The following is a 26,770-nucleotide window of genomic DNA, read 5'->3' on the forward strand; positions in this document are numbered from 1 at the left end:
TGTCTCTCATATAAAAAATATGTACATCGGGTAAGCAGAGTGACCTCCTGGATTTTCATGAAAATCCTTTCTGTCGCTTGACCTTGTGGAATACCTTCAAGCAGAAAAAAAGTCAAATTGAAGATTTTTCTTCCTTTTGAGGGATAGGTAGTGGGAGGGATGAGACAGATTGAGGAGGAAAGAGATGCGGACCTTTGAGTAACTCTGAAATTTCTAGTGAAAGAGCCTCGTCAGAAGAATTTGGTGCTTAGAAGACTTTTATTCCCTCACGGTGCCCTGAAACTAGACTATGTTGTTGTCAAACGTTTTCTATAGAAATGGAGGTGTTTTTATGCTTGTTTGCATGTTAACCAGATGGGATCATTCAACAAATGTCCTCAAAAAGGTAGGGAAGTGTTTACTGTGACATGAAACATAGACCTTAGATTTGTTGTTCAAATCAGACAGAACAAGGCAGAGCACTAGAAAGACCATCTCTGTGGCAGCAGGGGCTCCACATAGCCGTGTGTGATGCCCATCATACCATTTCTTCTGGGGCTGGTTGTTGCTGGTCAAGAGGTTGTCCTTGGGCCCCTTATGTTTCTTACCCAGTCGAGTCACAGAACCCAGATTTCATGGGTCCTCTCCCAGAGCATGTCATAATGGTCACAGAGCTCGTCTCGTGTTGGAAAGGTCTATCAACAGAAGAAACAATTTTGGATCCTAGAAGAACACCATCAACTAGGAGATCTGAGTAGAGTCACTTGCACATGGCTTGCCTATGTTAAATTGATGCTTTTTGAAGTATGCATTGCATATATTATTTAATCATATACTTTACCCTTTAAGCACATTCATTTTTTTTCTTTCTCTAGAGAATAACATCGCTGACTGCTAGTGTTCAGAAATGTCTTTTTCCTGTGTGGAGATCACTCACCTTTGCTGTGTTCCTTCATTCATACAAATGACAAGACAAAAGCTTGAAAATGCTCTGAGTTCTTATTGTTTCTAACTGGCACTGTGTTTTTCTCCTAGAATTTCTCCCTGAATTTTCCCTTCAGTGTAACTGTTAGTAAAAATCTGGTGAACTCCACCTTTGAAACACTGAAATGTTAATCCTTGGAAATATTTCTGTTAATTTTTCTTGGGGGGAAGTGCCCAAGGTTGCTATCCTAGATCATGTTCCTAGCATTTCAACTAAATTTGGATAGCTGCTGTTTGGTGGTTTTGTGGTATATGGTGGAGCCCTAAAGATCTTGTGGAACTAAAAAATGTGTTCCAAGTACAAGAATGTATTAGAATAAGCAACAGAATACTCTACTCTTTCAAAGAAAATGATTTAAGATTTATGAGACTGGAAATGTTCTTCTTTAGTTCCTGCTATTGCTTAATCATGAAAAGTCTTTAAATGATGGATCAATTTTTAATGATATTTTATTCCTTTGACAGTGGAGTTTAAGAGTTTATTGAGGAATTATGCATTTAGAAGTCAGAGAAAGAAAATAAAATCTGCTCATTTTTTTCTCACCTAAATTTCTATTTGATTCTGACTACACTGTCTCCCATGTATTATAGCTTAGGATTTAAGGTGGGCCTAACCTCACTCAGCATTAGAGTACTCACAGAACATTAGGATATGCAGATCTCATGTTCCTTTGACTCTGTTAATGACGGAGAGAACAATATGATATACTTGAAAGTAAAACGGAATCAATTGTACTATTTATATATAATATTCCTGTTTTTGGTTACAGATAATTTTTCATTATCACATGTATGGAAATGGCATTGGGGCACTCACCTTGAGCCAGGTGTCCATCTCAAACCAAACGAAGGTCCTACTTAACCTCACTGTAGAACAGGGCAATTTCTGGCAGCGGAAAGAAATATCACTGTCTGGCGATGAGGACTTCCAACTCAAATTTGAAGGTAGAGTTGGGGAAGGACACCATGGTGATATTGCCCTGGATGACATTGTGCTTACAAAGAGTTGTCTGCCATCCCATTGGTCCATGAAAGAAGAACCAGCAGCACCTCTCCCAACAGGTACATTTTAAGTTGTGACTGTTTGGTATTTTCACAGAATAGAAGGTGGGAAGGAAGGAAAGAAATGGAAAAGAAATGATATAAACACCTAGTGATTCGTTGCTTTCATAAAGAACAAAATCTTTCTGAATCTAACAAAAAAAAAATCTTTCAAGCTCAGACTCATCACACTGTCTTCCAGGCTTTCTCCAAGCCTCAGTGTGTTGACCAGTGTCTGAGTTCTCTGTTGAGTCAGCTGCGTCTTAGATCCGTGAAATAAGAGAAATCTCCTTTGTTTGTTGTATGATTCAGAATTCATTCCTTAACAAATATCAATTTACTCAAAATATAAGAACATCAAGAACAGAGTTATTTGATTTTAATTGGGCATTACTATGGATGGACCTTTTACTTGATCCTTTTTAGACCAGTGGACATTGCGATTTGAATGGTTGAGTTTACATATTTAAATAGTTAGGGGATTGAATATGCTCCTAAAGTCTTTTAAACTAAAATATCTTGTGGTAATTTGCTTAAAGAATTATATTAAAATGTTGAGTTGGTAGATGTTCAATATACACATATACACAATATACACATATAGTGACAGCATTGTAAGCAGTGGAAATAACAAGCACCATTAATCCATATGATATATTAGAGGGATGGAATGAAAACAAATATGGTATATATATTAAAATGACAAGACAGCAAATTTTGTCAATTGATATGACATATTAATATTTAAACCATTAGTTTCGTGTAGATACCAAAAGTGCCATTCCTTTGGTATATAAATTTTATCTCTTATAATTGGTAAAAAGACAATAGTGCTTTAAAAAGAATGAATGTTTGTTCTGGCTTTTAGCATGGCAGATAAAATAAGGAACATTGTGTTTCTTCCTTGACTTCTCCATTCATGCCAAAGGGAGTATTTTAATTTGGTTAAGAGAGCATTCCCCAGTAGACAACTAGTTGAACAGTTTTCGCCTGACCTGTTTCTAGCAATATGTGGAATACTATAGAGAAAAACAAACATATTTCAAGGCTGTTTAGGGATTAGTATCCTTATGTAAATGTAATGCAGGAGCATTTCAGATACCTCAGACTTAATCTACTTCCTTGAGAAAAGCTTTACTTTCCATTCTCTGTTGACTCTTTGGATGGCAGCTGTATCAGCTTGGGTATAGATCCAAAAAAACAAACAAACAAAAAACCTATCATACAGGCTCTGAGTTGTGAGGGAGCAAGTTTTACATTGAATTGCTTCCAACTTTAATGAACAAACAAAATGGAATGCATGAGGAACAAATCAATCTTGTTGGGAATATCAGATTCTTAAATTTGTGAAATCTCCAATAAAGTTTATTTTAAAAAATTTCCAAAGGAAAAATTTTAAAATATCTATAAACTGGTATAAAATAGATATTGATTATCAAATGAAGGGCACATATTAATAAAGGTAGAGTTCTTTTTATATCCTTACAATATTTAAGGTACTGTATTAAATTTTTTTGAAGAATGGAAAATAAAAAGAATGTCTGCTTTTAAGACCAACTCAGTATTATGGTGAGGGAGAATACGAGTAACACCTCAAATAACTCTAATATGTGGTATGATATGATTAAATGCCAGGAGAAATACGTAAAACTTTACGAGGGTGCAAAGCAAATGAAGAAAACACCCAGCTGAGGACATCGGATGTGAGATTTATTTATAGGACATGCAGGAGTTTGGAACCATACCTGGGGCTTATTTGAAGGAAAGACTCCTTCAGTTTGCGGGATAGGGGCGCCAAGTGTGAGCACAGTGGAACAAATAACCAATGTGGGGAGGAATAAGGGCATGAGACAGATCAGAGATGGTGACACACAGGCTGCCAAGGTGGCCTGTGAGTGGGTGATTTGGTTGAAGCAGGAACCTAGTAGCGCTGATTATCTGAGATAATACTACAAAGGAAGCAGGGAGCTAAACTGGGACCGCGTTGAATATTAGTTTGTTTTAGTTTCTTCCCCAAATGATCATACACTGAAAATGTATTGACTGCTTGGGAAACAAATAAAAAAGAAAGAAGGAAGGAAGGAAGAAAAGAAAGGGAGAGAGAGCAAAGAAAACAGTACAAGGTAAAAAGGAGGCACAGTATTCATTTATACAAAGTATGATCATTGGTAGAAATGGCTGCAGTAGAAAGACCCCAAGAGGAAAAAAACAAAAACAAAAACAAAAAAACAAAACCCAGAGGTCTTTATACTATTATGAGCGCTCAAGTATATGCTTTCTCTTGGTAAAAATAAAAAGCAAAAGTTTGCTTAGACTTGAACTGTGTAGTGATTCTGACAAACTATGACTTCATCATGAATTTAGAGGACTGTATTGGAGTCACTGATGATTTTATTTTTATTTATTTATTTATTTATTTATTTATTTATTTATGTATTTTTAAATTTTCATTTATTTAGCAAATAGTTATACAGTTTTTGTCTCTCTCTTTGTATAGGTTTTGGGGGGTGGAGGAGGGTGATATCCTGAACACATCACTGATATCATGAATATCTAATGGAAGTATAAAAAGGGTCACAAATGTAAGCCACATATGTAAGTTTGCATTTTCTGGAAGTTATATTTTTAAAAGTGAAAATAATTTTAATATATTTTCATTACTTCAGTATGTCAAAAATATCATTTTAATATAAAACAAGACAAATATATTAATGAGATATTTTGCATTCTTGTTTTCATATTAAGTCTTTAACTCCCATGTACGTTTTACACTCACAGCACACCTCATTTGGGATTAGTTACATTTCAGTTGCTCAATAGCCACTTAGGGTAATGGCCACCCTAGTGGACAGTACAGGAGGTGAAGTGAATATCCTAGGGCACTTTCGGGTCTGTTCCTGACAATGGGGTTCCATTAGTTAGGTTACCATTTGTAAATTCCCAAGAATTGCAGTTGTGTTATTATTTACTTTTTTTAAATTTTTTTTTCAACGTTTATTTATTTTTGGGACAGAGAGAGACAGAGCATGAACGGGGGAGGGGCAGAGAGAGGGGGAGACACAGAATCGGAAACAGGCTCCAGGCTCTGAGCCGTCAGCCCAGAGCCCGACGCGGGGCTCGAACTCACGGACCGCGAGATCGTGACCTGGCTGAAGTCGGACGCTTAACCGACTGCGCCACCCAGGCGCCCCCAGTTGTGTTATTATTTAAATAGAAGCACAAATAGGTACCTCAAGACCACGGGTGCCATGTTCAAATGCACTAGATACTAATCTCCGACTCCCTTCTTACTAGCTGTGTATTGTACAACTTTTCTGAGACTGAGTCTCCTCATCCATAAAGCAGAGAGAATATTACTTACAACTTAGGCCCTTGAGAATAAAGAGGTCACTGCCTATGGTAATTTGCCTAGTCTCATGTCTGATACAGGGTGGATGTTTATTCAATAAAGTCAACTAATTTTATATGATTCTTTATTTTGGGTATCTTTGTCAGTATTCCTTAGGTGGTATAAATATTTGAGAGTAAGTCTCCATTATTTGCACTTTATTAAGAACATGTTTCTACCATTGGTTTTGACAAAATTGTTTTTCTTGAATAGAGCAAAAGCATCTAATTTTTTTATTGCATTGTTATCATTCAATCTTATCATTTATTGACAACCTCTCTAATTAGGTATTTTCAATGTGTCATGTGTATGTGTATGTGTGTATCTTTGAAATACTTAAGGGTTGTTAATTACTCTTTACTGCAAAAACACTTGGAACTTACACAGATAGAAGGGTAAATGGCATTATGTCCCACATACAGTGGCTACATCCATTAGACTTTTGGAGATGGCTCTTGTTCACCTCCTTTTCATCTGTATTCATGTGTGTGGGCTAACAACTCCATCAAGGATAGCTTAAAATAGGGAAGACAAGAGGAGGCAAACATAAATATTTAGGAAGACATAATTGAACTGAATCTGCTATCAGTGATTCTAACTAGTCAAGTAAGACCCAGGGCTTCATTAGCAAAAGTCATATTAAATTATTATTAAGTCTTTAGAAGTTATATTTAAGAGCTTATTATGATGGCAGTTTTGTTAATTGCTTAATGATGGATAAAAATAATTATTTAATGAATTTTAGTAAGAAAAAGGCAACCAAGATTCCTCTTCTAAATGTCCACATGCAAATGTAGCCAATGTCATATTCTCTATATTGGCAGATATTGACTAAAATTCCAAGCATAATGAAGGCAGAGACCAGGTGTGTGTGTGTGTGTGTGTGTGTGTGTGTGTGTGTGTGTGCGCGCGCGCGCATGCATGTGCATGTATGTTTTAAATCCCCACAGTTATTTCCAAATATGAGTTATACAACAACTATATTTTGGGATATCACATGCTAATCAACTTTTGCTTTAAAAAATGTATGTAAGGCAATGAGGACTAAATGGATTAGCTCCTCTTTGAGGTCACTCATTTCCCTGAAATATTTGGCAGTAGTTTAAAGGGCTGCTACCTACTGATGAGAATGCCGGCACAGCAGCTCAGGCAGAGTCTTGAGTTAGGAAAATCCGACTGATGGTGCTTGGCTCTAATTTAGTGAACCCTGTACACAATACTTAGAGCAAAGTGTGTGTGCCTGAGGTTTAACGACATAAACTTGGATCTTTGCAAGGCCAACTTACATGTATGATTTCACCTGATCTACTTAACCTCTCTAATTCTTACCTTTCTTGTCTAAAAATGGGACTGGGGCACCTGGGTCACTCAGTCAGTTGGGCAGCCAGCTTCGCCTCAGGTCATGATCTCGTGGTCTGTGGGTTCGAGCCCCGCATCGGGCTCTGTGCTGACAGCTCAGAGCCTGGAGCCTGCCTTGGATTCTGCGTAACCCCCTCTCTCTGCTCCTACCCCACTCATGAGCTGTCTCACTCTGTCTCTCAAAAATAAATGTTTAAAAAAATTTAAAAATGGGACTATTGGAATCTACTTATGAGTGATTTGAAAAATAGTTAAGATAATTATATAATGCATTTTAAACAATACTTGGTAAATAGTTGGTGTTCAGCAAATATTATTTCTTTTTTTTTCTGTTAATCCTCTTCCCTGCTAGAGAGACTATGAAATTTAACTCTGTATACATTGAAATTTATTGAGAGCATATTGCCTACTTGCTATTTTCTCTCCATCATGTTCTACTTTTTGCTCAAAACAAGGGTTCATACCTCCTCTTCCCTTCTCATTTCCTTCAAGGAAATTGCTCTCACAAAAGCCCCAAATATCTAATTGCTGAGTTTTCTGACTTAACTTTATTATTCATAGTAAGCAATGGAGAGGAAAGAAATATTAATGAGAATCACAGAAGTGAATGACTTGGTTGGGTATGATGTGGAGATAGGGAAGAGGAGAGAAGTTCTTTTTGAAATATACAGGCATACTCTCCAGAATACTTTTCAAAGTGAATGTTACATTAGAACACCTCAATTAAAAAACTGATTTTTTAATACTCAGATTTGTATCCCTTCTTTCTCAGTTTTTGCTGTTAGGAGGGGCACTAATATTTACACTGGAAAATATATTTATATCACCCCAAACTCATTAGAATACTCTTTAAGTAATATATTGTACAGGAAGAGTCTCAAGTTCCATTCCAAATACAATTGGTAGACAAAGATGTTTTCAAAATTTCATGCAGTAGCAATACAGAAGATATTCATTTTGGACATTTTTATGGTTAAGAGAAGGCTATCACAGCAGCAAATGCACCGCAAGCTATTAGCTCATTGTATGTTTGTCGTGACTATGTTTTTTCAGTGACTTTCACATGTAGTCATGCTTTGTCCAATTTGGACAATGAATGCCCCTGGAAATTGAGAAAGTATTGAAGAAATTTGTGGAGAGGAAAACAAAGCAAGTGAAAGAGATTATGATAGAAGAGAAGAGAAATTAAAATACAACAGTTTGACTAAGGAGAGCTGGCTTTGAAGAGGTAGACCGAAAAATTTAAATACATAAAACAGAGAACTCTTAGAATTTCTTATTGATTGATTGATTGATTGATCGATCACTTGATTGATTCACTTCTAAGTTTGTTCATATAACATGTAATGTTAGTCTCAGAAGGACAAAAATGAAGGCTCAGAAGACCAGCTAATCAAACTGATAGACATTGCTGGCTCAAATGAATTTATGGCTCTCAAAACACAGTAATAAATACAATACCTTCATTGGTGTTTCACTGTGTTTCATTTGCATTTTTATAACTTAGTTGTAGATGGATGGGTTTATGTGTATTGCATTATCATTTTCCCCTTTGAATAATGGAGAATTGGCTATGGATATAGCATTTTAAAACCCATTATCTGCATTGTAGGAACATATTACTAACAGTGTGCATCAAGGGGCTATGCTTAGCTTGTTTCCAGTGGGACACAGTGATGGATACAGTTAGCCCGCGCTTGGACTTGTGAGTTCAAATTTGAGCAGTCAGGGATGGACTGGGACTTTTCAAGTTTAAAAGTTCTGCTTTATTTTGTGCCATGTAGGTCTTTTGAAAAAAATATCTGTCTTCCTGGATGTAACAACTAATAGTGTAACTAACTCCATCGCCTCCCCTTTCTTCTTTAATACAATTAATTTTTCTGGAACCCTTCTTTTTTCTATATTCCAGGAAAAACAAAACTTTTCTCATTATGGCAGCTAGGTGTCTGCGTGGCCTTCCACTTTCTCATGTCCCACATTTCTCTACTGCTGGCGATAGACTCTATTTTATAAATGTTCCTTCTTCCAACCTCACAGGTTATACAGCAGATATTGTATAAAATTCAATACAACTTGTGTAAAGAACCTCTCTGGAAATGCTAGCCAATATGTTTAGAATACTTGAAATCAGTTTGGGATATATCATAACATAGTAAGCAGGTTTATAAATATTTATTCATCAGCTTCTTCCATATTACTTATCCCATGTATCAGTTTTCAATTCATGAAATCAATACTTCTTACAAAATTATAGAATGTGTTAGTAGAAATTAGTAATGTTATATATTGCAAATAATATTACATGTTTGCTAATATTGGCATTGTATTAATTTAAATTTTCTCTTTAGGGGTAGTTGGCTGGCTCAGTTAAGCATCCAACTCTTAATTTCAGCTCAGAGCATGATCTCAAGGTCATGAGAGTGAGCCCTGCTTCAGGCTTTGTGTTGGGTACAGAGCCTACTTGGGATTCTCTCTCCTTCTCTCTCTGCCCCTCCCCTGTTCACATGCATGTAAATGCACATTCTCTCTTAAAATAAATAAATATTTAAAAAATAAAAAGAACACATTTTCTTTAGTTGTTAGGGCAACCAATGAATATTTAATTTTTTTAAATGTTTATTTATGTTTGAGAGAGAGAGAGAGAGACACAGAGCATGACCGGGTGGAGTTGCAGAGACAGGCAGACCCAGAATCCAAAGCAGGCTCCAGACTCTGAGCTGTCAGCACAGAGCCTGACGCAGGACTCACACCCACGAACTGTGAGATCATGACCTAAGCTGAAGTTGGACACAACTGACTGAGCTACCCAGGTGCCCTGAGATAACCAATGAATTTTTTATTGAAAATTTATTCTTTCATAAAGGTTTATTACACTATATTTTTACACAAATTAACTATTTAAAGTAAGTGCTGCTGTGAAAATAAGGTGTTCTTTTTTTATTGAATCACCCAAGATTGGAGGTGTGCTAGTCTGCTATTATTCTGAAATAGACATTTTTTTCTGTTTCTTATAGTAATAAAACTCTCAATATTTAGTTAGACACATAGCATTTCTCTGTTGTAATAAATGGAAAAACTTGTTATTACCATGGATTGAAAGAGTTAATAGTATATTATGGTTTCATGGTAAAGGCATTTAATATTTTTATGCTGATGACACTAATGTTTTTGTAAGTGGTATCTTTTTGAAATTTCATTTTTAGTTTTCCATTGGTGTACGGACAAGCAATTAATGTTTTATAACATTAACCTTGTATATGGCAAGGGTAAGTACATTTATTTAGGTGATTTTTAATTTTTCTCAGTAATGTTTTGAAGTTTCTATACATTTTAAATATTTTTTAAATGCCAAAGCAATAATCTCATTTTTTTTTGTTGACATACGCTGTCATATCAGTTGCAAGTGTACAACATAGTGATTCAACAATTCTGTGCATTACTCAGTGATGACGACTAAATGTAGTCACTCTGCCCTACAGTGTTATTACAATATTATTGACAATATTTCCTGTCCTGTACTTTTGACCTCCTTATTTATTTTATAAGTGGAAGTTTGCACCTCTTCATTCTCTGTGGCTATCTTGCCCATCATGCCACTCACCTCTGGCAACATCCAGTTCTCTGTATTTAAGTGTGTTTGTTTTTGTTTGTTCATTTGTTTTGTTTTTTAAATTCCACATATAAGTGAAATAATTTGGTATTTGTCTTTCTCTCTCTGACTTATTTCACATAACATAACATCCTTGGGTCCATCCATGTGGTTGCAAATGACAAAATTTCATTCTTTTTTATGACTAAGTAATATTCCATTTGTGTGTGTGTGTGTGTGTGTGTGTGTGTGTGTGTGTCTGTGCACTCATGTATATTTGTATCTCACATCTTCTTTATCCATTCATCTATTGATGGGCACTTGAGTTGTTCCATATCTTGGCTTTTGTAAATAATGCTGCAATAAACATAAGTGTGCATATATCCTTCCAAATTAGTGCTTTTGTTTTCTTTGGGTAAATACACAGTAGTGGTATTTCTGGATCATATGCTATTTCTGTTTTTACTCCTTTGATGGACTTCCACAGTGTTTTCCATAGTGGCTGCTCCAGTTTACATTACCACCAACAATGCATGAGGGTTCACTTTTTCCCCACATTCTTGCCAACACTTGTTATTCCTTGTCTTTTTGACACTATCCCTTCTGACTGGTGTGAGGTGATATCTCATTTTGGTTTTGATTTGCACTTTCTTGATGAATAATGCTGTTAAATATCTTTTCATGAGTCTCTTGGCCATCTGTATGTCTTTGGAAAAAATCCCTATTCAGGTTCTCTGCCCTTTTTAAAAAAATTTTTCTTTAATGTTTACTTATTTTTGAGAGACAGAGACAGAATGCGAGTGGGTTAGGGGCAGAGAGAGAGGGAGACACAGAATCCGAAGCAGGTTCCAGGCTCCAAGCTGTCAGCCCAGAGCCCGATTGGGGCTCGAATTCACTAGTTGCAAGATCATGACCTGAGCGGAAGTCAGACACTCAACCAACTGAGCTACCCAGGTGCCCCAGTTCTCTGCCCTTTTTTAAATCATATTTTTTTGGCTATTGAATTGTATAAGTTCTTTATATATTTTGGCTATTAATCCATATTGGATATAAAGTTTGCAAATATTTTCTAATATTCCATAAGTTGCTTTTTTGTTTGTTGATGGTATCATTTGCTGTGCAAAAGCTTTTTATTTTGGTGTAGTTCCAATAGTTTTTTTTTTCCTTTGTTTACCTTTCCAAAGGAAACAACTATAACGATGTTGCTAAGGCTGTTGTCCAAGAGATTACTGCCTACGTTTTCTTTTGTGAGTTTGATGGTTTCAGGTCATACATTTAGGTCTTTAACCTGTTTTGTGTTTGTTTTTGTGTATGGTATAAGAAGGAGAGCCAGTTTCAATCTTTTGCTTGTAACTGTCCAGTTTTCCAACATCATTTATTGAAGAGACTGTTTTCCCCCCATTCTGTATTCCTGCCTCCTTTGTCATAGATTAATGTACCATATATATGTGGCTTTATTTCTGGGCTCTCTCTTATGTTACATTGATCTTTGGGTCTCTTTTGTGTCAATTCTTTAATGTTTTGATAATATAACTTTGTAGTATTTCTTGAAATCTGGGACTGTGACACCTTCATTTTTGTTCTTTCCCCCCCTACCAAGATTGCTTTAGCTGTTTGGGGTCTTTTGTGGCTCCATATAAATTAAAAAAATTTTAAGTATTTATTTAGTTTTTGAGACAGAGAGAGATGGAACATGCGTGGGGGAAGGGAAAGAGAGAGAAGGAGACACAGAATCCTTAGCAGACTCCAGGCTCTAAACTGTCAGCACAGAGCCCGATGCGGGGCTTGAACTCACAAACTGTGAGATCATGATCTGAGCCCAAGTCAGACACTCAACTGACTGAGCCACCGAGGTACCCCTCTATATAAATTTTAGCATTATTTTTTCTAGTTCTGTAAAAAATGCTATTGGTATTTTGATAAGGATTGCATTGAATCTGTAGATTGCTTTGGATGATATGGACATTGTAACAATATTAATTCTTCCAGTCGATGAGCATGGTATATCTTTCCATTTGTTTGTGTCATCTTCAGTTTCTTTTATCAGCATCTTATTGTTTTCAGAGTATTGGTCTTTCATCTCCTTGGTTAAATTTATTCCTAGGTATTTTCTTCTTTTTGATTCAATTGTAAATGAGATTGTTTTCTTAATTTCTTTTTCTCCTACTTTATTTCTAGTTTTAGAAACATGACAGATTTCTTTATGTTAATTTTGTATTTTGCTTTGTATTTAACTTTACTAAATTCAGAGGTTTTTTGTGAAATGATTAGCCACACACACACACACACACACACACACACACACATACACACACACAAAACATACACACACACACATATGTATACACACACAGATATATATAGTTTGGCATCTGCACATAGTGATAGTTTTACTTTTCCTTACAAATTTGGATCTTTTGTTTCTTTTTCTTGTCTGATAGCTGTGGCTAGGACTTCCGGTAGTATTGAATAAAAGTGGTGAGATGGGACATCCTTGTCTTCTTCCTGATCTTAGAGCAAAAGTTCTCAGGTTTTCATCATTGAATGTGGGGTTTCATATATGGACTTTATTAAGTTCAGGTATGCTTTCTCTAAACCCAAGTTGCTGGGAGTTTTTATCATGAATGGATATTGTATTTTGTCAAGTATTTTTTCTGCATTTATTGAGATAATCATATGTTTTTGTCCTTTATTTTGTTCATGCAATGTATCACATTGATTTGATAATATTGAACCACTCTTGTTATACTCGGAATAAATCCTACTTGATGTGGTGAATCATTCTTTCAATGTATTGTTGAATTTAGTTTTGCTGCATTTGTTAGATGCTGCATATTATGATGTTTATCTGCACATTGGCTTGTCTCTAGTTATACTTAGATCTCTAGTTTTCCACATGTCACCAACAAAGATGTTCTATGATTTCTGTGTTGGTAACTGGCTTCTTGGGAAGTCATTTCTGGAGTCATTCCTGGGGGACCACACAACAGAAAACTCCTTTAACTATTTCAATAATTTTTAATATTTATAATTCTTTCTATAAAATCACCTTCTGTTTAAAGTATTTACAGTAATTTATCTTATCTGCCTTTAAATCCTGATTGATCAAGCATTTGGTACCAAAGGTTTTATTTTATTGTTTTGATCACCTGTGGTATGAATTTTCTAACTGTGCCATTCTGATTCTGAGAATATGGACTAGTTTGCTTACAAATAGAATTATAGCATATGATGGGAAATGTTGGAAAAAGATACTTAAGTTTAAAAAAAAGAGCATGGGGGAAATGGGCAGAAAACATGAATAGACGCTTCTCTAAAGAAGACATCCGGATAGCCAACAGGCACATGAAAAGATGTTCAGCGTCGCTCCTTATCAGGGAAATACAAATCAAAACCACACTCAGGTATCACCTCACGCCAGTCAGAGTGGCCAAAATGAACAAATCAGGAGACTATAGATGCTGGAGAGGATGTGGAGAAACGGGAACCCACTTGCACTGTTGGTGGGAATGCAAATTGGTGCAGCCACTCTGGAAAGCAGTGTGGAGGTTCCTCAGAAAATTAAAAATAGACCTACCCTATGACCCAGCAATAGCACTGCTAGGAATTTATCCAAGGGATACACGAGTACTGATACATAGGGCCACTTGTACCCCAATGTTCATAGCAGCACTCTCAACAATAGCCAAATTATGGAAAGAGCCTAAATGTCCATCAACTGATGAATGGATAAAGAAATTGTGGTTTATATACACAATGGAGTACTACGTGGCAATGAGAAAAAATGAAATATGGCCTTTTGTAGCAACGTGGATGGAACTGGAGAGTGTGATGCTAAGTGAAATAAGCCATACAGAGAAAGACAGATACCGTATGGTTTCACTCAGGTGGATCCTGAGAAACTCAACAGAAACCCATGGAGGAGGGGAAGGAAAAAAAAAAAAGGTTAGAGTGGGAGACAGCCAAAGCATAAGAGACTGTTAAAAACTGAGAACTGAGGGTTGATGGGGGGTGGGAGGGAGGGGAGGGTGGGTGATGGGTATTGAGGAGGGCACCTTTTGGGATGAGCACTGGGTGTTGTATGGAAACCAATTTGTCAATAAATTTCATATAAAAAATAAGTAAATAAATAAATAAAGAGCATAGGGGAAGAAGGGAAAACCATTTTTATATGAGAAAATAAGAAAGGATTGGACACTAGAAATCACTGGTTTTCGGATGAAGTGTTAGGAAATGATGAAAATTGAGAATGGAATTAACTAAAGACTGTGTTCTGTGAACCTTGCACAGGTAGCACTTTATACTGTATTTGTTGAATTAGTACTGAAATAATTTGAAGCGTAGTACCCAATAAACCCGTTTATAATGATTATTTCATTTCTTGTTAAATGGTCAGTGATAGTGATATCATTACATAATTCTCAAAAATATGCTTTTGTAACTTAAGTATGTTCCTTTGCATTAACAGTTTGGTTTTTAAGAACCCTACAAAAGAACACTACATTTATGATCTCTTAAGTAATGTATGTGTTTGTGTTTTTTTGTAAACTTGATCCTGATTGGAATATTTATATTATAATCAAATTTAGAAATCAAAGCACTATCAGCATATTATCTGGGTTATCAAAGTAAAATTAAACTATTCTTTTTGTTTGAGCCCCCAAAATATATTCTAGTTAAATAAAAACTAAGAACGGTCATATGATAAGCTGTTTGAATGGTTGAGTGTAAGTGAAACAACAGAGATTATGTTTCTCTTGGAAGAAAAATATAATTATGTGAAATCAAATATATTTCATGACCCAATGAACTTAATATGTCAGGAAATTTCAGCCTCACTTGAACTGCCAATTGGCTCTATCCTACTTATGTAGTAATGGAGAGATGCAGTTTAAAATACTTTAACTTTTAACTATAGTCCAACAAAATGTCCTGTATTCAATTTAGGATTTTTTCCACATGAGCCATTTATTTTATTTTGTGGAAAGAATACTGAAAATTAGGATATCTGAGGGCTATTATTTTAACTATATTTGGAATTTCCAATGAACATTATCTGCTTTAACAGACGTATGGATAGACAACCAAAATAAAATTACTTAATCAGAATATTATTTGAAATACCACATTTGCTAATATAAAATTGTATGCCAGAATGCCTTTTCTATCTTTGAAATCTTTTCATCTAAAAAATGTTTTCAGAAAGAAGCTGTAACCGTTTTAGATCCAGACTTCTTGTTCATTTATTCCTATTTACATCTCTGATATTGTTTTCTGAGATTATTTTCTTGTTTCCTAAAATATATCTATAAGAAGTCCTTTTAATGATGGTCTTTTGATAATAAATTCTAATTTGATTAAATGCTTTAATTTCAACGTAATGTTTGAGAGATAGTTTCATTGGGCATACAGGTTTAGTTTGGCTATTATTTTCTGTTAAATATTTTTAATGAACATTTCCCACGGTATTTTGGCTTCTATTGTTGAGATTAAGAAATCAGCTCTAATCTAATTGCTATTCCTTCATATGTAACGTTTCTTTCCCTTTCTGTTCTTAAGATTTTCTCTTTTTTCTGGTATTCCACTAAATGGTGTGAATTCAGGTAGTTCTCTTATTTATCCTGCTTGAGACTCATTGAACTTTCTGAACCTGGGGATCGATGTGCTTTGTAAATTCTTAAACATTCTAAGCTATTATGTCTTTGAATATTGCTTTCCCCCATTCAGTATTTTCTTTCTAGATCTCTGGAAACTTATTTTGTATCTTTTCATCTCTTTTTCCTTTTAAAAAATGAAGTACAATTTAGATATAGTGAAATGTACACATTTTAGTATATAATGCAATGAATTTGGACAAATGCATACCTGTATAACCCAAACCACATCAAAATATGGAACATTTCCATCACCCCAGACATTTCCTTGTTCTCCTCATTAATATTGTCCCCTAAAAAAATACTTCCCCTATCCCGCCAGTCAGAGACAACCAATGCTCTGATGTTTATCACTATATATTATATTTTTCTGTCATGAGTTTCCCATCAATGGTATATCTGGATCCTTTTTCTCAGAATAGTTTTTAATGTTTATTTATTCATTATGAGGGAGAGAAAGGGAGAGGGAGAGAGAGATTGTGAACAGGGGAAGTACAGAGGGGCAAGGAGAGAGAGAATCCCAACTAGGCTCCTCGCTATCAGCACAGAGCCCAGTGCAGGGCTTGATCCCACAAACACGTGAGATCATGACCTGAACTGAAGTCAAGAGCCAGACACCCAACCGGCTGAGCCACCTAAGGATTCCTCAGCATAGATTTTTGAAATTTATATTGTCAAGTGTATTCCTAATTTGTTTATTTTTATCAATGAATAGTATTCTATTATGTGAATATATTATTTTTTTAATGTTTATTTTTGAGAGAGACAGACAGACAGAGCACGAATGGAGGAGGGGCAGAGAGAGAGGGATACCCAGAATCTGAAGCAGGCTCCAGGCTCTGAGCTGTCAGCACAGGGCCTGAAGTGGGGCTCAAACCCATGAACCGTGAGATCAAGACCTGAGCCAAAGTTGGACACTTAACCGACTGAGCCCCCCAGGCGCCCCTGTGTGAATATATTTTTATGTGCTCATTCTGTTGATGAACACATGGGTTGTTTCAGATTATTGAATACTGTGCATTAAGCTGCTGTTGAAATTTGTGTATACATCATTTTGTCGATATGTGATTTCTCCTTGTAAATACCTGGGGCTGCAATTGCTTGGTCATAGGATGGATGTATGTCTCATTTTATAAGAAACAAGAAAAAAAGTAATGATTATATTATTTTATAATCCCAACAGCAGTGTATGAGATTGCAAGTTGCTCCTTATCCTCACCAATATTTGGTTTGTTAGTTTTTTTAATCTTAGCAGTTCTAGAGGGTATGAAGTGATGTTTCATTGTGTTTTCAGTTTATTTTAACCTGATGGTTTTTACCTGTGCTTATTGATCCTCTGTATATATTCCTCTATAGAATGTCTATGTATTTTTTTATCCACTTGTATGTTTAATACTGAGATATGTATATATAATATATATACACATGTATGTATATAATATACATATATATTATATACCTATATTATATATATATGTATATATATATATATATATATAGCAATTTTTTCTTAGTGTCCTACTTCTTTACTGGTATCCAATTTCTTTAATGAGAAATATCCAATTTATCAACTTCTTCTATAATGGTTCATACTTTCGGCCTTACGAAGGAACCTTTCCTTACCCAAGGTCACAGAGATATTCTTTTATATTTTCTCATATATTTTAGGACTTTAGCTTTTATATTTAGGTCTCTGATTTATCATAAATTAATATCATGTATGTGTTCCAGAGTCATTTATTGAAATGACTTTTATTTACCTATTGATTGCCTGAAAGCCTTTGTCAAAAATTAATCATATAAGTGTAGAACTAAAACTGGCACTTTATTCTCTCCCATTGGTCTATTTGTGTGCTCTTACCACTTATTCTACATCCTGTATATTTTTATCTTAATGTTAGAGTCTACTGGAATATTGGTTGTGATAGCATTATACCTGTCAATTAGGGGAGGATTGATATATGAATAATACTAAGTCTTTCCATCCAGGGGCATGACCTATCTCCAATTATTCAGATTTTCTTTCATTTCTCTCAGTACTACTTTCTAGTTTAATTGTGTAGGTCTTGTCCTTGTGTAAAAAAGTTCTCTCTGACTTTTGAATGCTATTGTTGGTGGTACTGTTTTATTTTACAGAGGTTCATTGTTAGTATATTTGACTTTGTATGATGAGTTTATATCTATGGCTTTGCAAAGTTCACATGTTAATTCTTTAGTCACCTTTCATAAATTCTTTAGGACTTAAAACCATTGAACATGATAAAAGACAGTGTTATTCTTCCATTGCAAGCTTTGAAAGCTTTATTTATTTATTTTTCTTGCTGGCTAGAATGGATATCCAGGACAACAGCACAATAAGTGGAAGGCAGATACATTTTGCCTTGCTTCGCATTTTAGGGGGAAGCAGTCTGCCTTTTTCCCTTAGGGATGATGTTAGCTGTACATTTTTAAAGTAGAGTCCTTTTTTAGTTTGAAAAAGTTTCTTTGTGTTCCTGATCTTCTGAGAGATTTAATCATGATCGGATAGTAAATTTTGTCAAATGTTCTTTCTGGATTTATGAAGAAAATTGTGTGCTACTTCTCCTTTAATATCTGTATTTCATTAACTGATTTTTAAAGCTTGAACAAGCCTTGCATTCTTAGATTGAACCTCACTTGATTAGAGTGTGCTGTCCTGTCTACATTTTAGATTTTAGTTGATAAGTTTCATTGGAGATTTTGCATATATATAAATGAAAAGCATTGTTCTGTAACTTTCTTATTTTGTACATTGTCTACAATTATCTCATCTTTTAAAGTCCATATATCACATTCATTTGTATATTTATATATCCTCTTATGTAATTTTATTGCATGTTTTCAGGCAATTTAAAAATTCCTTCACGGGGCGCCTGGGTGGCGCAGTCGGTTAAGCGTCCGACTTCAGCCAGGTCATGATCTCGCGGTCTGTGGGTTCGAGCCCCGCGTCAGGCTCTTTGCTGATGGCTCAGAGCCTGGAACCTGTTTCCGATTCTGTGTCTCCCTCTCTCTCTGCCCCTCCCCCGTTCATGCTCTGTCTCTCTCTGTCCCAAAAATACATAAACGTTGAAAAAAAAATTAAAAAAAAATAAATAAATAAAAATAACTTCTCTCTCCCCCCCTCCCCCACTTGGCACATAATTGGAACTCAATAATTATTTTCTTAAAAAAATTTTTTTATTATGTTTATTTACTTTGAGAGAGAGACAGAGCACAAATGGGGGAGGGGCAGAGAGAGAGGGAGACACAGAATCCGAAGCAGGCTCCAGGCTCTAGGCTGCCAGCACAGAGCCCGACGTGGGTCTCCAACCCACAAGCCGTGAGATCATGACCTGAGCCAAAGTCAGATGCTTAACCAAGTAAACCATCCAGGCACCCTTCAATAATTATTTTCTATATGAGTTAATGAGAAAGGCAAAGGGAATTCCCACAGATGTGGGTATGGAGTTGGTTCACAAGGCAGTCAGCCAAGATTGGGTCAGGAGGAGGCATAAACTTCAGAAGCAATATCTTCAAGAAAACATATAAGTGAAGAATTAAATCATAGATTTGACTATATTCAGAGGAGATTGTATCTCTATTTTACAATCAAGTGAAAGAGAAATAGGGAATATTTGAGTACAGGGAAAGTAATAATTGTATAAATTAAGTGTAATAAACTTAAATATATATGTGGTTAAGTCAAGGACAATATGTATATATTTTCAATAATAATGAACACCGAATATAAATTTAACCAAAAATTATAAAAACCTTTGAATATATGAGTATATGTGTTGGAGAAATGAGTAGTGTAAGACTTACGTCCTTATTTCCCAAAGGACAAAAGCAATAGATGATACCTAAAATTAAAAAAATCAAAGATTAGCATAAATATTCTATTTATACCCATGCAGAAAATACCAGACAAAATAGATAAAAAAAACTGAAAATTAATCGATCTAAAGTAATAGTGATAGACTTAGTGTGGAAGGAGACATGAGTTATCTGACATAGTATTCAACTTTTAAAACTCCATACATGTATTATTTTAATAAAAAAACAAAAATTGATTCAAAGAAATTTTATCTGGATAAGAAGGTTATATATAATGAAGATAAAACTTGTCTAGTTTAGAAAAAGTCATCAGGTTTCTTAAGACTGGGATTGTCAATCAGACAGTGTATTTTTCCTTGTCATTATAGTGCTCATAAATAATCTAAGATCATTTAATGATGCAAAAATCAATATTCTTGTGAATTAAAGTCCTCTGGCCAAATGAATATTTTCAAGTGGTCTTTTAAAGATTAAATTTCTTAGAAAATGTGAATTTACACTTTTTGGAAAAAAAGTAAGTCATTGCTAAAATATATGCTATTTCACTAGAACATAAAGATAAAAGTTCATCTCATTTTTGTTTACTGAAGGTTTCTTTTGCATTTTAGTAAATACTAAATACAAAAAGAAAGAAAGAGGATGATAATGTAAAGCATGAAGGAAACATTTTTAAAAAACTTTTTAAGGAAATCTGTTCTTATAAGTTTCTTACTTTTTAATTGAAGTATAATTGACATACATTATGTTAGTTTCAGGTGTAAAACATCAGGTTTGACATTTGTATATATTGAAAATTTATCAGCACAATGTCTCTTCAGCCTCTGCCACCATACAAAATTATAACTTTTTTCTTGTGATAACTTTTAAGATTTATTTTCTTAGCAACTTTTAAATATTACTGACTTTAATCACCTTGCTGTATATTGTATCCTTATGACTTATTTATTTTATCACTGGACCTTTGTGTCTCTTCATCTCTTTCAACTATTTTACCCACCCCCTCCAACCTCCTTTCTCTCTGGCAGCTGCCAATCTATTCTCTATGAGTTTTGTTTGGTTTAGTTGTATTTGTTTATTTGTATTGCCTTTTAGATTCCATACATAAGTTAAATCATATGTTATTTGTCTTTCTGTGTTTGGTTTATTTCACTTTGCGTGACATTCTCAAGGTCCATCCATGTTGGGAGAAATGACAAGATTTCATTCTTTTTTATGACTGAGTAATACTTCATTGTATATATACACCACATCTTTTTTATTCATTCATCTATAAATAGACAGGTTGTTTCCATATCTTGGCTATTCTAAATAATTCTGTGATGAACATAGGGATGCATATACCTTTTTTGACTTAGTATTGTGATTTCTTTGGATAAATACCCCAAAGTGGAATTTCTGTACGGTGGCAGTTGTTTTTAATTTTAAGGAGCGTCCATAACATTTTCCATAGCTTCTGTACCAATTTACATTCTCACCAATAATGCACGAAGGTTTCTTTTTCTCCATGCCTGCACCAACACTTAGTTATTCCTTGTCTTTTTTGAAAATAGGCATTCTTACAAGTATGATGATATCTCATTATGGATTTGATTTGCATTTCCCTGATGGTTAGTAATGTTGAGCATCTTTTCATGTGCCTGTTGGTCATCTGTATGTCTTTGGAAAGATGTCTATTAAGACACCTGCTCATTTTTTAATTGGATTGTTTGGTTTTGTGTTGTTCAGCTGTATGATTTCTTTATATACTTTGGATATTAACCCCTTATTTGGATATATGATTTGCAAATATCTTCTCCCATTCATTAGGTTGCTTTTCGGTTTGTTGATGGTTTTCTTCACTTTGCAGAAACTGTTTAGTTTGATGTAGTCCCATATGTTTATTATCTTTACTTTTGTTGTCTTTGCCTTTGGAGTCAGGTAACAAAAAATGTATATTTATCACCAAGGGCAGAGCCAAGGAGTTTACCCTCTATACGTTTTTTCTTTTCTTTTTTTTTAATGTTTATTTATTTTTGAGAGAGAGAAAGCAGAATATGAGCAGGGGTGGGGGGCAGAGAGAGGGAGACACAGAACTCAAAACACGCTCCAGGCTCTGAGCTGTCAGCACAGAACCCGACGTGGGGCTCAAAATCATGAACTGTGAGGTCATGACCTGAGCCAAAGTTGGACACTTAACTGACTGAGCCACCCAGGCGCCCCATCTATAGGTTTTTCTAATAGTTTTATGTTTTCTGGTCTTACATTCAAGTCTCTAATTCATTTCGAGTTAGTTTTTCTGTTTGATGTAAGATAGTGGTCCAGTTTCATTCTTTTGCATTGGCATCCAGTTTTCCCAGCACCATTTGTTGAAAAGACTGTCTTTTCCCCATTGTGTATTCTTGCCTATGTGTCACAAATTGTCTCTGTCTGCTTGTGTTCATTCTGGACTCTCTGCTCTATTGTTCTATGTGTTTTATGCCTATGCCATACTGTATTGATTACTATAGTTTTGTGATATAGTTAGAAATTAGAGAGCACAATGACTTCATCTTTGTTCTTTCGCAAGATTGCTTTGGCTACTGAGGATTTTTTTTTTGTGTTTCTATACGTAGTTTAAGATTGTTATATTGTGTGAAAAATGTCATAGGGATTGCGTTGAATCTGTATATTGCTTTGGGTAATATGGACATTTTTACAATATATTCTCCGAATCCATAAGCATAGAATAATCTTCCATTTATGTGTCTTATTCAGTTTATTTCATCAGTGTCTTATAGTTTTCAGAATATAGGTCTTTCAGTCCTTGATTAAGTTTATTTCCAGGCATTTTATTCTTTTTGAAGCAATTGTAAATGGGGTTATTTTCTTAATTTCTCTTTTTGATAGTTTTTGTTAGTATATAAAAACACAGCATATTTTTGTATATTAATCTTGTACCCTGAAACTTTTCTGAATTCATGTATTCTAACAGGGTTTTTTGTTGTTGTTGTGTTGTGTTGTGTTGTGTTGTGTTGTGGAGTCTTCTTTCCTTTCCAGCTTGGTCTTAATTTCTTTTCCTTGCCTAATTGCTCTGGCCGAGACTTCAAATACTATGTTGAATGAAAGTGGGAAGAGTGGAGGTCCTTGTTTTGTTCTTTGTCTTAATTGAAACACTTTCAGCTTTTCACTGTTGAGCACGATTTTAGTGTGGAGTGTCATGTATGACCTTTATTACATTGAGATATGTTTCCTCTATACCCACCTCACTGAGAGTTTCTGTCCTAAATGAGGTTAACATTTTATCAAATGCTTTTTTCTGTATTTATTGCGATGATCACGTGATTTTTGTCCTTTAATTTGCTGATGTGCTATATCACATTGTTTGATTTGCAGATGTTGAAACATCCTTACATCTATATAAGTTGTATTTCATGATAATGTATGATCCTTTTAGTGTACTGTTGATTTCAGTTTGCTGAAGGATGTATGATCCTTTTAGTGTACTGTTAATTTCAGTTTGCTAATATTATGTTGACGATTTTTGCCTCTATTTTCCAGGATTATTGGCATGTGATTAATTATTTACTTTATTATTATTATTATTATTATTATTATTAGTGTGTGTGTGTGTGTGTGTGTAGGGATTCTCTCCCTTTCCCTCTGCCCCTCCTCTGCTCACGTGTGCTTGTTTTCTTCCTCCCTCCCTCTCTCTCCCTCTCCCTCTCTCTCTCTCTCTCTCTCTCTCTCTGTCTCTCAAAATAAACTTAAAGACTTTCATGTTTGCTAAACTTTACCAGGGAAACCTCCTGGTCCTGAACCTTTCTTGTTTCAAGGTGTTTTAATTTATCATTTAATCTCCTTGCTAATATTTGTCCTATTCAGATTATCTGTTTTTTCATGAGTTAGTCTTGCAAGATTGTTTCTTTCTAGGAATTTATCCACTTATTTCTTAGTTGTCTGATTTGTTGGTCTATAATTATTATCCTTTATATTTTTATGGTATCAGTTTTAATTTTTCCTTTCTCATTTTCAATTTTATTTATCTGGGCCATGTCTGTTTTTTTCTTAGTGAATAAAGTTTGCCAATTTTATCTTTTCAAAGAACTATCTTTTATTGACTTTTTTCTAATGTCTTTTTAGTCCCTATTTGAAATATTTCTACTCCAGTCTTGGTTATTTCCTTTCTTCTACCTAATTTAGGCTTTTTTCCCCCTTAGTTCCTAATGTGTAAATTTGGATTGCTTATTTGAGATTTGTCTTGTTTTAAAGTAGACCTGTGTTGTTGTAAACTTTTCTCTTAGAACCACTTTTGCAGTGTCCCACAGATTTTTGGGGGGTATCCCACAGATTTTGGCATGTTGTATTTACATTTTTACTGTCTCAAAATATTGTTTGATTTCTCCTTTGATTTCCTTGTTGACCCATTGGTTGTTTAGTAGCATGTTGTTTAATCATTGTATATTTTTTATTTTTCCAGTTTTCTTCATACAATTGGTTCGTAATCTCATACCAGTGTAGACAGAAAATTACTTGATACGATTTCAATCTTAAATTTATTGGGGGCATCTGGGTGGCTCAGTCGGTTAAGCATCCAACTTCGGCTCAGGTCATGGTCTCACGGTTTGTGATTTTGAGCCCCACCTTGGGCTCTGTGCTGACAGCTCAGAGCCTGGAGCCTGTTTCAGATTCTGTGTCTCTCCATCTCTCTGCCCCTCCCCTGCTCGTTCTCTGTCTCTCAAAAATAAATAAACATTAAAAAAAGTTTTAAAAATCTCTAATTTATTGGGACTTGTTTTGTGATAAGCATGTGATATGTTCTGGCGAATGTTCTATGTGCACTTGAGAAGAAAGTGTATTCTGCTGCTGTTGGGTAGAGTGTGGTGTATTTGTTAAGTCCTTTAGGCCAAATGTGTCGCTTAAGGCCAACGTTTATGTTTCCTTATTTATTTTCTGTCTGGATGGTTTATCCATTGATGTAAGTGGGATACTAAAGTCCTTTAATATTATTGTATTGCTGTCAATTTTCCCCTTTAGGTCTGTTAATATTTGCTTTATATATATATATATATATATATATACACACACACACACACACACACACACACACACACACACGCCTCTGTGTTAGGTGCATAAATGTTTACAAGTGCTATATGTTCTTCTTGGATTGACCCCTTTTCGTTGTGCAATACACTTCTTTGTTTTCATCACAGTCTTTGTTTTGAAGTCTCTTGTCTGGTAGAAGGGTAGTTACCCCAGTTTCCCTGTGGTGTCCATCTGCACGAAGCATCTCGTTCCATCCCTTTCCTGTCCATCTCTGTGTGTCCTTACATCTGACACTGTCACTTCTAGGCAGCATATAGTTGGGTCTTGTTCTTTAATCCATTCAGTCTTTCTGTGTCTTTTGATTGGAGGATTTAGTCTGTGTTTAGTCCATATGGAGCAATTACTGGTGGTTATGTACTGATAGGTATGGTATTGAGAAGCCCCATTCTGTTCATTGTTTTCTGGCTGTTTTGTAGTTTCTCACTATCCCTTTCTTCTTTTTCTTCTTTTGTGGTTTCGTGACTTTCTATAGTATTATGCTTCAATCTCTTTTTCATTACCCTTTTATGTCTCTTTAGATTTTTGCTTTATGATTACTGTGAAGGTCACATATAAGAAGAGGAGATACACTCACACACACACACACACACACACACACACACACACAGAGCAGTCTACTTTAAATTAATAGCAAGTTAAGTTTGAATGCAATCTAAACCTGCATTTTCACTTCCTCCTCTCAATATGTTTTTCATATTACATTTTACATTTTTATGTCTCCCCCATCTAATTAAAAGTTATTTTTCTACTCTTTTTTCTTTTTAACCTCTGTACTAGCTTTATAAGTAATTAGTCCACGCCCTTTCCTATATATTTACCCTTGCAAGGGAGATTTTTACTTTATGTTTTGTTATTGGTAATTTAGTACCCTTTCTTTTCAGCTGAAAGCGGTTCCTTTAAACTTCTTGTAGGGCTTGTTTATTGGTAGTGAACTTCTTTAGTGTATGCTTGTCTGGAGAACTTTTTATCACTTTTCCAATTCTCTTTATAGGGTATTCTTGGTAGAGAATTCTTGGTTGCAAGTTTTTTCTTGTCAGCACTTTGAATATATCATGTTTCTCCCTTCTGGCCTGCACAATTTCTGCTGAGAAATCTGTTGATAACCTTATGGTGTTTCCTTGTATGTAACAAGTTGTTTTCTCTTGCTTTTTAAAAGAATTTCTCTTTTTAACTTTTGACATTTTAATTATAATGTGTGTTAAGAGTTTCTTTTGGTTCTTACTATTTGAAACTCCATAGGCTTCCGGGAACTGAATGTCTGTTTTCTTCCCCAGGTTAGGGAAATTTTTGGCCATCATTTCTGCAAATATGTTTCTGTTTCAGATTCTGTGTCTCTCCATCTCTCTGCCCCTCCCCTGCTTGTTCTCTGTCTCTCAAAAATAAATAAACATTTAAAAAAGTTTTAAAAATCTCTAATTTATTAGAACTTGTTTTGTGATAAGCATGTGATGTGTTCTGGCGAATGTTCAATGTGCACTTGGGAAGAAAGTGCACCCCCCACCCTGCTTTCTTTTCATGTATCCGTCTGGGAGCCCTGTAGTATGAGTGTTATTTCATTTGATGTTGTTCTATAAATCCCGTAAGCTATCTTCACCTTTTAAAAGTTTTATTTTTATTGTTTTGTACCTCATTTGGGTGAGTTCCACAGCCCTGAATTCCAAATCACTGATCCGTCTTGTGCTTCATCTAGTCTGCTGTTGAATCCCGCCCATGTATTTTTCAGTTCAGCTATTATATATACTTTAAACTCTGTCATTTCTGTCTGGTACTTCTTCATGTTTGCTGTCTCTTTGCTGAAGTTTTCTCTGCATTCAACCATCCTTCTCCCTAAGTCAGTGAACATTCTTTATAACAATTACTTTGAATTCTGTATCATTA

At 35.0% G+C, this 26,770-nt stretch overlaps 1 protein-coding gene across 1 annotated transcript in view; it reads left to right on the forward strand.

Annotated features, from left to right (window-relative positions):
• The window catches only part of MALRD1 (MAM and LDL receptor class A domain containing 1), a 779,242-nt gene that overhangs the window by 360,211 nt on the left and 392,261 nt on the right, over nucleotides 1–26,770 (forward strand). The window contains exon 26 of the mRNA XM_047865740.1: nucleotides 1,734–2,025. Coding sequence (XP_047721696.1) covers nucleotides 1,734–2,025 — 292 coding nt within the window. The remainder of the gene's footprint in view (nucleotides 1–1,733; nucleotides 2,026–26,770) is intronic.

This window comes from Prionailurus viverrinus, chromosome B4, assembly GCF_022837055.1.
Source record: "Prionailurus viverrinus isolate Anna chromosome B4, UM_Priviv_1.0, whole genome shotgun sequence".
Lineage (NCBI taxonomy): Eukaryota > Metazoa > Chordata > Mammalia > Carnivora > Felidae > Prionailurus > Prionailurus viverrinus.